The sequence below is a fragment of the Apis florea genome, unplaced genomic scaffold (genome assembly GCF_048593485.1).
Source record: "Apis florea isolate Af1SG1 unplaced genomic scaffold, ASM4859348v1 contig_3170_pilon, whole genome shotgun sequence".
Taxonomy (NCBI): Eukaryota; Metazoa; Arthropoda; class Insecta; order Hymenoptera; family Apidae; genus Apis; species Apis florea.
In genome coordinates, this window is record NW_028256714.1 from 6,855,486 (window position 1) to 6,871,363 (window position 15,878).

The window sequence follows — 15,878 nt, forward strand, 5'->3', positions numbered from 1 at the left end:
ATACAAGTTCGTTTTTAAACAACTTTCTTTAATAACAAATATTTTCAATAACAATTTTTGTTTATTTAATTTAATATTATAACAGACAATATACAAATTCAAGATTTATATTATTTTAACAATTTTTGAATTTTTTTCTTTATTTTCTTATGATCAAAAAATATGATGTATAAAATTTCTATAAAAAATTTCGTGTAACTTTATATATAAATTTCGTACGTGAAATTTTCATCAAAAATTTGACTTCAATACAAAATTGAAATTTTCAATACGAAATTAAAATTTCTAGTGGAAAAAAAAAAAACAAATATTATTCTATCAAAATGAAAATACATACATATATTTGATAATGCTTATGAATCAGGAACAAAATTTTTAAGCTATTAATCAAACATATTACATTTAATAAACAATTTTATAAAATTTCCAATTTTAAATTTAACGTTTTGAAAATTTTTCAAATTTTATGAATTTTTCTGTATCGTGATTCGTCTCAATCAATCACGTATTATTTTTTAACGCTTGATTTCTATCGTTTCTTTATATTTTTTTTATAAATACAGAATATTTTTATAACTGCGTAAAAGTGAAAGTTCATTTTCATATTTATCACCTCAACCAAAACAAAAAGAACTATATTCTATCCGTTTTTTATTCTCATCAATTATACACCAATTACGCAGAATTACAACTTATTCATTTTCCAGGTATAAAACGAACAATCCTCCTATCTCCGATCTGGAGATCTAAAGACTAAGTAAGATCGTAACGAAATGTTTTCTGAAGCATTGCATTCCTCGTGAATCCTAGCGGAAGTGGAAAATTATAGTGCTCGTTTGCATTCCTCTTAAATATTTCTATTCGATCGATGATGAGATAAGCCGAAGTACGAAGTTACGCGTTTTACACGGATGTATTGTGTCGACAAGCGTAACTCGCAACCCCTGAACAGGAACATTGCCAGCCGGTTCATTGGGGGGATCTATACATCATAGAGATCGCAAGATCGCGATAAATACTTGACGTGGCATCGAATGTCGATTGACCCATGACCCATTTGCGCAGCCTGTCAATATCTGTGCAAGAAACGAAGATGATGAAAGATAAGGAAGATACGCTTAAGATGTACGTGGATGCACTTGCGTAACTAATGTAATGTGTAAAATGCAACGTAGGGCTAAATAAATAACTACGAGTGGTGCATGAACACGCACCTCAAATCTTTTTCAATTAGTTACACCCATAAAGTGTATGACGTTTATCCGTGCTTTTATATACACGTACAATGTGAGAGTATATATATATATATTGGAAAATTGATTTAAAAAGTCACGTATTATGCATGAATACAAATTAATAGTAAATTACGTTGGCGTTTGAGATTGAAATAAGAAGAAGGATCTCACGCTTCTTTTGAAAAATAATAAAATATTTAATCAGAATTCTAAAAAAAGAAAAATTTAGTAATTAAATTGCAACATATTTTCTAGGTCGATATTGGATTATTTTTTCTTTTTCTAAAGATATAGAAACTTCAAAATTAAATAATATAATAATTTATTATTAAAATAGAACAATATAGTAGGATACAGAACAAGTTTTTTTTTTTTTTTTTTTTTTTACTCCAAATATAACTCCATAAAACAATATAATATAAAAATAAAACAAAAAATCATTCGTAACAACGTAAACATTTCAATTCCAACGTTTTTTCGTTTATATCGCAAGATGTAATCGTAATCTTGAAAGTTTTTGATACGTCTCTGCTCCTTAACTTCACTCTTTTAACATTGTTTGTTGTCCTTTTTGGTTGGCCTTTATATGCACATAAACGTATGTTATATTCAACTCGCCAACGGATCGAAGTAGCAAGCAGCACGAGGGATCTCGCGTGAGCAAACTCTCCTGCTAGACGCTACTTGAAATTTTCAAGCAAGAATGATTTATGAGGAGGCCTCGACCTCGCCACTAGTCGACTCTCCACGCATTCGAGAAGCATACATTTTAATCTTAGTCACACGGACACGCGCAGACAAGGGTGTTACGAAGCTGTACGACGATCCGAACAGTGTCTTCCGCATCGTGCTGGTGTGCAAGCTCTCCCTTTAACGGGGAAATGCCAACTCGTTACTACTCGTATAAAATGCTACTTTCGTTAAAAGGAAGATTTGTAGACAATTATATCTATATATTTTTGGCCTCTCGTCGAATCATTTCCTTTAGATTAACATCAATATTTCGACGAGTATCACGACTCTTGGTGAATAGACAGAGTCGAATACTATCCAATATAATGATAACGGATACGAAATCTTTTAGAGATGAGATGTAATGGGATGATGGAATAATAATAGATGGAATGGATCTTGCGAATAATGATGATTTATTTTTCTTTTTATAAAAAGTTGACAATATATTCTATGTAGCATATATAGAAAATTTCTTGTTAAAAAAATTATGTGGTACAAGCGTGAGAATAGTTCTCAATGGCGGATAAATTGAGGAAGATTAATTGTTTGGAGATCATTAGATTCTATAGAATTTTCAATTGGAAGAAATAAGAACGTTTACCTGACGAATTGCATAAAATTCTTATGAAACTGAAAAAAATAGGATAACAAATATTTTTCTTTTTCGAAACAAAATATTCCTCATTTGAAGATTAACACAACATCGATATTACGAAACCAAAAAGAAAAGAGCTAAATGTTCCTTTTAATCCTCCCCCATTTGAATAATCAATTCAACGATTTAAAATTTTTACGTAAAAAAAAAAAAGATTTTTATATTTGCGAGTGACGTTCAACGAATACCAGAAAGGTTAATAAACGCAGCATCATAGCACGTAAGGGAAGGAAGAAACTTTTCTAGAAATGCATAGGGGCGGTCATAATGTTGGCTTTTCACCGACTCATCGTGTCGTAATTCGCAGTGGACACTTCAGAGCCGTATTGTTGTTGCCGCTGCACCATCATGGAACCTGGTCAAAGGTACATCCTGCGTGTGTACCTGAGGGATGCTTTCAATTTGATTGCGATTCCGCGGTGTGTGGTTTACGATGCCCTGCTCGAAGCAATGGGTCCTTGATGAGAATTATATGGCAGTTGCCACCTCGCACCGGCCATTCTTCGCGTTCACCGACCAACCTCTCTTTGTTCCCATTGTTTCCAAAAGGGTACTGATGGGAGGAATAGATATCAAGAAATCTCACACACGATCAAATATATTTTACATATTATCGTTTTAAATTTTTTCGATCGAAAATTTTGTTTATTTTGACAAGTGAAATATAAGTACACGTTTTGAATCGATTTTATTGTTTTGTCGATTTGATTCCATTATATTGGAATTCCATTTATATGTGAACTTATATTGTATCTATGCATTCTATGATCTACAAAATAAAGAATTAATTTATTACGTATCAGATACATTTATAATATTATAAATTATTATGTATTTTAAAGAAAATATTTCGTGAAATTTTTCTATATGAATGTAAATTTCTATTAATTGGAAAGATCGTAGTTGGAGATTAATAGGACATAAATAACAATTCTGAATAACGATTCTGATTAAATTAGTTTTTCTTATTAAAATTAGAAAAAAAATTGGAAATAGGATCGGAGTCGATAAGAGAAAATCATTTAGAACAATTATCCATATTTCCTCTTCGTATATTCAATTAATGTCATCATCATTAATATTTCATTTCAAGGAAATCGACGCTAAAAACATAATGTAGAAATATAAAAGGAATGAATCTTCCGAGTTGGAGAGTTTTGAATAATAGTCGTCAAGTCTGTTGCAAACTTTTATCGTAATTTGGATTTGTATTATTAAATATATTATCATACATCTGTGTATCGATTCTTTTTCACTCAGATTCTAGCAATTCGAATTTCAATTATATTCATCAACTATATATTTTCAATTGAAAAAATTCTATAATAATGATATATGCATTCAAAGATGTAATTTTTTTCGAATTCTATTCTCAGAATCTAAATCTTTTTATCGAGAAACATAAATTGGTATTTGTAGTAGTTATTTACAGTAGCAATTTTTAATTTTGACTATTTAACATTTATTAATAAAGTCACCAGTTTGAATTTTACGGCGGCCAGATTAAGAAAATTAATCTAAACATCAAATCAAGAATTAGAGAATTGATTTCACAAATTTATTTTTGCTTTTACAGTTTATATTAGTTAGGTTTTGAGTTAGATTAAGTTAAATTAATAACCTTTTAATAAGCAATGAGTAGTTATTAAATAAAATATTATTCAATATGATGACCTTGACAATATATTAAAAGTTCATAAAAATCGGAGGATATTTTTTTGTAAATATTTATTAAAATACTTATTTATAAATTGTTTTTAATAACCAAATTAAATTCATTCGAATGATCTCGATAACATTAAAAAATTATCATGGCTTTTTATAAATTATTACTAAAATTTTATAACAAACACGTGTGTATTCGTAGTTACAGTTCCAGAATTTCCATTTTCCAGAGCTTAAACCTTCTTTACTCAATAAAAATGAAAACTTTATATCAAAATATATCAATATATAATTAAAAATAATATTGGTTTGATTAGAATGTATATAACAATGATTAGGAAAAAGATCGTATGAAAGAAGTGAATAAAAATTCGATTCGTAAATTTCATACAATTTCATGCAATGCTCATGCAATGATATATATCCCGACATTAATTAATTTCCCACTGGAAATGACGAATTGTAAGATCGCATACAGAGCTAAGCTACTACAAACAAGAAGCCAAAGACCAAAGTCAAAGAAGCTTATTGAAACTTATTCGAAGTTAACGCGTTTGTCTACAGTTACGTCACTCTGTGTGTAACGTGAACTGCGTAATAGCTCTGCCGCCACGTGTTTCTTTCTCGTTCGTCCGGCGAACTCTCTTGTTTGAATACAAACGTCTAAAGTGCGGCCAACATTCTTCTAGTCTCGGCCTTATCTCCGCGAAACATAAAGCATTCGAGTTTGCCGATACTCTCGTTTCGTGTGATCCTCGCGCTTTGAGAGACATCTCTCGGCGAAATTGGTAGTCCGCATTGTCGAAACATCGGTCATACTTTTGCAAGGCATTCCAACTGGTGGACTTGTCGTCTTCGAGAAACGATGTATGTAAATGGATACAAATGTAAAGGGACGTGTGCAAGGTATGTATCTCAAAGGAAATGAACAAAAATAGTGGTGGAGGGGGATGGAGAGAAAAAAGGGAATCCTAACTCGCTTCGTGGATCACGAATACAGCGGATGCTTTTACCGCGCCGCGCACTTTCACGGCGTAATTCGGGAAATTGAAGTCGGCAAAACGGGTAAACTGCTTCCTCCTCTTACTATATCCAATATCTTTTTTTTTTTTTCTTTATTTCGTTCTTCCTCTTCTCTCTTGTAATCCTCTTATTTCTGTCTACCGGTTTGTATCCTGATTTTTTTTGAACGGCATCATTTTTCTCTCTCTCTCTCTCTCTCTCTCGTTCTCGTTCAGCTTGTTGTTGTACCGTCGCCGTTCTTTAAATTAATACGATATAAATGCAAATTGAATCGTAGGGATTAAGTGAGTTGAAGATGGAGAAATGTTATTTCATTAGAACTGATACGTTTTTTAAGAGAAAGAAATGAAGAAACGTGTACTTATATATATGTATTTATGTGTTGAAACGTATATTGTCTTTATTCGATAATACAATTGTTTTAGAGTTTTTGCTATATATATATATATGTTGTTTATAATGATTTATTTATTTGAAATATTATATTTAATATTTTCATTTTTATTAATACATTCTATATAATTTACATCGATATACGATAAAAATGGTTTTAATAAATTAGTTTTAATGATTTAAAGAAATGATTTATAAAAATAAAGAATATAGAATTTTTTATTTTTATATTCGTAAATTTCTTTTGAATATTTTTAATAATAAATCTTACTTTTGATTATAAAATACAAAGAAAATCTTGATCTTTCTTTTCTATAATATCATTGTAAATATTGTTAAGAATCCTGTATAGAAATTAAAAGCATTGTATTTTTTTAAATATCATCGATAATCAAAAATATTTTTCAATTTTTTGGCAAGATAAATTTAAATTTGTACTATTAGAAATTTTAAGAGAAAAAAATCATTGACTTAGAACAATTTAATTAATATCATAAAATTTTGTATTATTTAATTATTTTTATTATATTTATTTTATTTAAAATGTTCTTATATAAAACTCTATTTTTAGACTTTTTAACCTATTATTTCCAAAAAATAGACAAATATCTTATCCTTGATGTATGATTACATTTTATGATTTTATGGTTAAAGACAAAAGCTAAACAAACGCGAGTATTAGTATTTATTAAATTTTATTCAAATCATATATTTTTAAATATTAAATGTTTACTTGAAATTATTTATTCGTTCAAAATTTAATTAATAATCATTTATAACTTCAAATGTGAAATTATTAGTGTTTTCATACATTCAAAATTATATTCATTAATTTCGACTATATTCAGATCGTATCTTGTTCTTGAAAATATCTCATAAATATTATTATTATTTCCAAAATTTTGAAAACTTTATTAAATACTCATTCAGTTGTTTGTAAATATTTTCAATTAACATTCATATATAACAAAGCTTTTTTCAAATTATAATTTGAATTTGATACTTTTTTGAAATTTTTAAATTTTCGTACATCTCTAAATTATTCAGTTTTAACTTTAAATATGTCTATGTATCTTTCATTTATCAGATTAAATTGAATAAGAAGAATAACATTAAAAATTAAATATTGATATTTTAATAAATAAATGTCATAATTTTAGTTTTTTTAAATATTTCATTATAGGAAGATAAAAAATAGATTAAAAAATGTTTATTTTATTTCACATTTAATTAAATTAATATTATCCACATTTCAATCAAAAACTTGAGACACATTGTATCGTATATAATAATTATTCGTTCATATTGATTCACGTATTAGACCCTTTATCGTACAATTTTACGAACTTTATTCGAGGTTGTAATTTTGTTTGAATAATTGCTAGCATTGAGGTTATAATTTTCTTGTGATTATTCCGAGTTAGAAAGGATTCGAGTTTAAATACGACCTAGCCTTTATTGATTGCGAGCATGCTCCGTTATGTTATTTAAAGAACTCCAGATATTAATCAGAACTTGATACAAGTTTAAATGGCTGTGGGTAATTCCGTCGAAGGGATCCTCTCATTTAAATTTTTCTCGAATCCTTTTTTTTTTTTTATTAATCAAAGGAACGATAACGTGAGAAAATAGGTCGCATAATTTTGGCCCTTAGAAAGAAAGTTAAAAGCGAAAATAGATCATTTGGGGGGAAAGTACGGCGAAGAGAATCATTCACTACTGACCGACTAAGGTGCCATCTAGCGGAGTTTTTTTTTTTTTTTTTTTTTTTTTAATTCAACTTTCGAAAAGAAATAAACTCCTCGTCCCTAGTGTTTCGATAACGGATCGCTCACAACTTTATTACGAGGTAAAAGTTTCAGTTCAAATCTGTTTCACACAGCGAGCACGCGTTAATTATGCGGTAGATAACTGCTTTTGTAATTCTCTCGATGAAAGTAAATATTGAATATAAAATGGGATGGAATAATACGAGCGTTATTCGGATTTAATTAAAAATCTCACCTCTTCCCTCGATGCTCCACTTTGAATAGCTTCAGCTTTATATTTGTCAGTATGCGTATCTTCACGCCAATATTCATTTTATTATCCATTATCTTTATATTGCTTACAGGTGTTGTTCCACGTGTTTTTTAATATTCCAATATGTACTATATATAAATTTTCCTTAATTAAAACGATAACCACCATTTGTGCAATCGTTTACAAAGTTTCATTGGAATTGAATCAATTTGAAATTAATAATTCTCAGTGGTAATAAATGTTTAACATCCTTTGGTCCAACACTTATATTTGAATGCAATTGCCTTCTGTTAATGAAATCAATAATGTTTCTTTGGTTATTTTTTTTTTTTATCTGATTAAAATCGATAAATTATATCATTTAAATTAAACAGGTATATGTTATGCAATGATCGATGTATATTAATAATTATTTCAGTTTGTAATAGTTATTCAAATTTTATAAGTGCATTGTTCGAGTTAAAAAATGATAGCAATATTATAGTATAATGTTAATACCTATATGGATGAATTTTTGTTGACATATATTCATATGAAAAAATATACAGAATTTCATTTAACAAATTGAAAATTACTATTGTTTTTCGAAAAATATCATAAATATAAAAAAAAATTATTAATATCGTTATATCGATTATATCGAGATTCAAAAGTAAAACTTTTTTTTCTTGTCTATTAGTATATAATATATATTGAAAGAAAGATTGATTAATATTGATATGAATACGTTGTACAACGTCAAATTCTTAAAAAAGTAATTAGATATGTTTCATATTTACGATTATTTTACGATACAGTATTTTTCTGTGTCGATAAAAAATTTTGATATGATCAAAACTCTAGCAATATTTTTATAAATGAAAAATAAAAAAGATCATCTAATATAATAAAAATATAAAAAAAAGCATATGCTCATCTTCAAAAGTAAACATTAATTTTTTTAACGTTATTACATTTTTATGACACCTTCTTCCTATAATATAACATGAAACATAAAATTTTTACAATGTTTTATAATAAATGATTTTACACGATGTAATATTAATCACCTTTTATTATCGTTTTGTAACACATTGTCATTAATATTGATCAAAAAAAAATTTTTATTCAAAAGAAAAATATAAGGGAAAATTGATCGTAAAATGGAACAAAATATGGGCACATAAGATAAAACTTCAATCGTTTCTACACGCAAATTGAGATTGCCGATTAGACGAGGTTATTTAGTCCTAAGGAATGCTGTGCGTCCAGAAAGCGATTAGATATTAACCTTAACGTCTCTGTAGTCTCGTTACCCGCAAATTGATTTCACCATTATTCACCGAGAGGATGCGAGACTATCGCGATTTGATGGAAATTACGTCGAACCAAGGTGGTGAGGACTTAACGAAATAAACGACGTTTGATGTGTATATTTGCAATTTTACTTTTGATATATATGACTTTAATGGTATTGCGTGCAATCATAAAAAAAGAAAATACCTAGCTATCTAATTGAAGAAGATTTCAACAGTTTTCCCTTTCACATAAATTCGTATTCGAATTTTCGCTGTGTTTATTATTTGGAAAAAATAAAATGGAAGAGAAGAAAACAAAATTTTTATTTTTTTTAATTTTTCAAATATTTATTATATTTCATATTTTTTTTTTTTTTTGACAAGAATACAGATAGAATTTTCGAATTTTTTTTTCTTTTTGGAATGTATTTTTGTGAAAATATTATTTTACATAAGAATATTTTTGTTGATTCATCTTTTTTTATATAAATATCAAAAAATTTTTCCTTGGATATGTTCGTTATATAAATAGGGCTATTTGTACGTTCATCAGGATATCTTTCAGGAGATCAATTCGAAGAAATCCAAACGAGAACAAAAACAAGAGTTGATAAGATTGTTTGTTTATTACTATGCTTATTTATTAAGATATAAGCAATTTAAATTTGCATAAAATGAAGCAGTACTCTGTCTCATACTTTATCTCCCTCTCGTATATAAATACTTATGACTTAATAAATAAGTTTAATCGATTTTTGTGTTTGTTTTAGCCTCGGTACTTCAAATGTACGCTCTATGAATATATTTTCTATTTAAACAATAGTTTAATTTTAATCTTATTTGCAATTCATATTGCATTATTAATCCAAATTGCATATTATAAAACTGTGATTCTTATAATATAAATATATATTTTTATTTCGCATCTACACGTATTCCACAAATTATTTCACGTCGTTTCATCGTTATCCACTCATAAATCGCGACTATTTGCAGTGGATGGAAAACAAGAATGTCCGTTTGATTGATGTACTTGATTTTCAAGCAGATATATTTTAATGGAAACGCATTTTGAGAGAATTCCAATTGTTAAGTAATAAATATTTATTTATCATAAACGATATTTTTCTTCCATTGATATTCACTTTAATCTACATATACTTTAAAATAAACAAATTTATCAATTATTCCATTGGAAACGTTCTTCGTCCTATATTATATCATATCAAAAATACGACAATTATATTCATATTGACGATTCTATCGATAGATTATTCCTTTGATTTAATGAAATAAACAATTCTTTATTTAATTAAAATATATTAAATCCTAATCAATGGAGAAATTGATTTTCTTTACGTTACGAATTGAAATTTCCTTTATATTATTAGAAAATTAAATTACGCAATTACTTATATTTGTCAAATCGATCCCAATATTGTCTGTATGCGTAATAGAAATAAATGAATTGAATATTCATATTCACCTGTTGTTAAAACATGGCTACTCTGGATATCTATCGTACAAATTGTTTCATAACTCAAAGAACAATTAAATTAATTTTTGGGAACAAAGTTCGATATTGATCCTGATAGCTTGAATGATACCTCGAATATATCTGATTTTATAAAATTTAATTATTATCATGTTAATATGATTTTAAATTCTAAGATAAAAATCGAATTTACAATTTTTCATTTTTCGAAAAATTCTAATACAATGCGCTATTGTGTAATAAAATAATACAATTGTATGGTTTCTATTGGGACACCATTGTGTTTTTACTATATATACATTTTTCTTATCATCAATATATTTTCTAAAATAAAAACTAAATTTTAAATTATTTAATACTTAAGAATAAATAAATAATTAGTAATATAATTGTTAAAATAAGAGTTAAAAAGTTTTTATAAAATAAATTTATTCAACAAATGTTATATAATCACAGTTGAAAAGATTTATGACATAATCATAAAGATTACAATTTTTGAGAAATAATATTTGTTATTTTTATGAATATCAACACTCAGATGATAGAGACTTCGATATAATTTATATATGTAAAATTGAATAATGAATATCTTTTAATCTTTAACTATGATCTGTTTGTACATTTCAAGAATCGTGTAAAATAAATTTTACAGTTTCTAAGGAATGACAATTTTCAAGCCAGTACATTCATCTAATGGATTTTTCCACAAAATATATCAACTTACCCACATTCTTCTTACGAAAGAGTGACTCGATGCTTATTTCAGAAAATATTACGTTGAGAATGATAAAAGAAAGAATTCGACTTATTAAAAAACTTTATAGGGAGAAAAGTTAGAATTTAGAATTTGACCAAAGAGTTTTATTCATACAATCTTGAAGTCAGAATCTTAAAATCAAAGTAAATACAAAATCAAATTTTTAAAGTCACCAGATAAATGTTAATAAATATTCAATGTATATAAGTATATTATAATCATTCTCATTATTATTCAGTTTTAAACCGATTAACGATGAATACTCTGGAAGAAAAGAAACATGAAATGAAATGAATTGTACAATAAGCAAAATTAATAATCTGAATCTAACATATAATATCTAATATATAGCTTTTATTTATTTTCTTGGAACCAAGATGTCAAAATTACTTAATCAAACTAAGAATTTTATTTATTTGCTATTACATATATATATAGTCATAATTAAATACAATATAATAATATAAATGAATTATTATTTTATTACATTCTAATACATTTTTGAGTTCTTATAGCTAAGGAATTTCTTTTTACATTTCTTAATGATGATATTCTTGTATGATAATAGTACAATAAGCAAAATCAATAATCTAACATAGCTTTTATTTATTTTCTTGGAACCAAGATGTTAAAATTACTTAATCAAACTAAGAATTTTATTTATTTGCTATTACATATACATAATCATAATTAAATACAATATAACAATATAAATCAACTATTATTCTATTACACTACATTCTAATACATTTTTGAGTTCTTATAACTAAGGAATTACTTTTTTTTACATTTCTTGATTGTGGTATCCTTGGAGCAACTTTACCAAACACAACAGCTGCTTCGAATCTGGTGGATGCTACGTTTCTATCTTTCCTCAATTTCCGTCTTAACGATTCATTTCTTGAATCTTCTCCAAAAATTTGTTTCCTCATTCTGCTCGTTTCTCTTTTATGGCGCCTCGCAGTCTGTTTCAAAATTTTGTCAGACTTACAAATTCGCAACCATCTTCGAGATACTTGTGCGACACACAGGAGAGATTCCGGATCTAAATCGCGAAGAATTAATTGCGATACTTCCAAAGGAAGTTGAGAAATAAAATCTACCTTAACAGGTTCCAGCACCCCAATAGAATCTAGAAAATTCCTGAAGAACTCCATTTTGCTTTTATCAATGCAAAAACACGATTAACAATCTGGTAGAAAAATCGGCGTTTATATACCCTCGTCACGAAGGGTAAAGGGGTGGAGCCCCGTTCCGGTCCACCTCTTTGACCAATCATATTCGAGTATTAATACATAATTGATATCCTTATGTATACATAAGATATTTTACATAGAAATTTTTATTGTAGATGTATTGTTACATATTGTTGCATTTATTATGCACATTTTTAAAGCAAGTACTGTAATGTTAAGTGATAATTTTATTTCTATTTTTATTCATATGCATTGGTCAAATAGAAAAATAATTGTATCGTCTTTCGTATAGTTTTAAATATTATTCAAATAATTTTAAACATTATTTACAACATTTGCAATACTTAAAATCTCTCGATTAGCTTTCGTTTGTATTTCTAAACCATCGAAGTGTAGTCAAACGAAATTTCAGCTAGTCATTACATATACTCATTTGCAATTGCAAACATTAAGTCTAGTAATTTAGCGGATAGTTTAAATATTTTCAAATGGAATTTCCAACCGTTTTTCATTTCAAAGTTCTTGTTTACGCGTCCGAAAGAAGAAAACATTTAACGATCTGAGTGAAGTTTGACCACCATTTCGAATATTACTCTATTAACTCTCTCATCTGAATTAATCAATATTACCTGTGGAACACGAATGAGTTGTAACGAACAATTTTTCCAAATAAATGTCCATCACGTTATCGATTAAATTAATGAACAGGTAATTGAAATAATCAAATTTTAAATTATGTGCCAATTTTGTATATTTTGTATATGTTTTACGTGAAATTGTGATTTTTTTAAAAAGAAATTTTTTTGAAATGAACGATATCAGTTTTTAGAAAGTGAATGGCACTGTATCACATTTGATTTATTCGTAAAATACATCCCTCATTTGGATTATAAAAAATTGTTACATTTTTACATAACGATTTTATATATTTTATTTGTTTATTTATTACGTCTTTGAATGAAATGAGAATTATTTTATAAATAAATGAGTGACCAACACATCATTGGTCTTGCAAGATCCAATGATTGAACGTATAAATTAATTATAAAATTCGTTTTTGAACTTTGTTGATAAAAATTATTGTTAAAATTTATTGAAATAAGATGAAATTCATCTCTTTTCTAACGAATTTCATATTTTGAAAAGTAAGTAGCGATCTTTCAAATTGTTTTATTATTTTTCATTTTCAAAGTAAAAACTATATCTTGTAATAAACCATTTGTAACGATTTCAGTTTGCTCAATGAAATATTTTTTTTTTTTTTACCTTTATCGTTTTAAAGTTATCGCTTGACCCAGTTACATGGAAAATTGATTACATCTTGTGCGTGTTTTTTTTTCTTTTTTTTTTTTATATCGTCAGTCGTACATTTTATCATATATTCGTGTAATAATCAGAAATATCTTTTTATAAATCATTATACGATTATAAAAATAATCTAATAATAGTATACGTAATGTACATAATCATGAATATGTTATTACTAACGTTATATATCTCATTAGAATCGAAATTTCATTTGGAAATGAATTTCAATTTCCATATATATAAATAATGTAATGATGAGGTTTGCACTATTTTCAACGCTCATTTGTGAAATCTATTACAAATATCGATGGAAATAAATGAGATCTATCTTTAGATAAGATTCTTAGCCCTTAATTTTGAATAACGGCTATTGTGGAGCTGAAATAATTATTTGAAGAAAAATAGTAACATAATTTAATTGTGTTATTTTAATTAAATTAAATTAAGTTAGCAATTAATTAGTATACTAATATAAACAAATATGTTAATTTAAATTAACTTATTGTTTATTAAATTTATAATTAAACAACAAAGATTCATTCATCATTTTGTAATTTATCTTTTATTGTCAATTAATAGTATGCAAGATAAAATAAATAAAATAAAATATGTAACCTGGTAAATAATAATTTATTATTAGATTTATTTAAACTATATTTACTGTGTATATAAATCAAATTTTTTTGCGATGAAGAAAAAAGGAGGAAAAATTGATATTAAATTTCTATATTTTTATTGTATCGAATTCTTTCGTGATATTGAATTTTCACCGTCCAATCTTGATGATTTTTCAATATATCAGTTATCATTCTTAGTAACAGATTGTACAGATTTTATTTATCATTGTTCATTAAAAAGTTATTAACAAAAACTTTTCTTTTTCTTCGAAAAAGTTTAAGTTTAAGCTTTTAGGTTAATTTTACACCAGATTAAAAAGACAAATCGACTAACAATTAAGTTACATGAACTTTTCTTTAATTTTAACTTAAAATTAAACTTAGAATTATATAAATAAATTGATCAAACAAAAATTTAATTTCTGACTTTATGATTTGTAATGATCGTTGATTAGATTAAGTTAATAAACTTTTTAATAATTAAATAAAACAACTACTACGAAATAAAATTTTTACAATATTTCATTCACTATGATACCTTTGACAATTGTATTAAAAAACCAAGAGAACTTATTTACATTTATTTTGGATTACTATAATAAAAAAAGTATAACAAGAAAAGTGAGTACCAATTATATAAAAATATAAATCGCTATTAACGAATAGAGATCATATTCTGCATTATTTTTAGAGTTGCCAATTGAGTTGAAAAGTAAGAGAGAAATGGAGAGAGAATAACTGTGATAACGAAAAAGAGAAAGTAGATATAACATATATAGCTGTACATCGGCGTGCTTGCGTGTTTGTTGTACGCATAGAAGACGAGAGACTATTTAAAACAGATGTAGTAAGCTTCAAAAGATAGATTGGTACATGTAACCAAATGGCTTATTTGTATACTCGTGTAAGATGTTAATTCGTGAAGTATTCTGCATACATATGCATATACATATATACGAATATTCTATACTATAACGCATTAGAAATTTTACGAAAAGAAAAGAAAATGATACTCTATGAGAACGCATAATCGTAATATTTGTTCATATATAGATAGATTTATTAGAACTGGAGAAAATAAATAATAGGCAAATATAAATTAATGTTTTTTTTTTATTTCTTAAGAATAATGCAGGATTTACCGAATAAACTTTTTTTTTTTGCAACAGTATTTAAATAATATTTCAAATCATTTATTTTCATATCAATAATTTATATAAATATATTATTTTGAAATAAGTATTTTATTGAAATATAAAAAAATAGTATTTCAAATAATATTTCGAATAAACAGTTTCTAAAATTAATATTTTATAATACAATATATTAAAATTATAGTAAATATAATATAATATAATATAAGAAATTAGATTTTATGAGACAAAATGAAAATGTAGAATAAAATTTTTTTCATTTTCAAATAAATTAAATTTAGAATTTTCTTATATGTAAATAAAAATTTCTAATTCTTGATTGAATAAGAAATTAATAAACGATTAT

At 26.3% G+C, this 15,878-nt stretch overlaps 1 protein-coding gene across 1 annotated transcript; it reads right to left on the reverse strand.

Annotated features, from left to right (window-relative positions):
* Positions 1-11,991: 11,991 nt before the first annotated feature.
* On the reverse strand, positions 11,992-12,414 carry LOC116414252 (uncharacterized). Its single transcript, XM_031915992.2, has one exon. It carries the CDS (start codon positions 12,412-12,414, stop codon positions 11,992-11,994), a length of 423 nt encoding a protein of 140 aa, XP_031771852.2.
* Between the last annotated feature and the right edge of the window lie 3,464 nt (positions 12,415-15,878).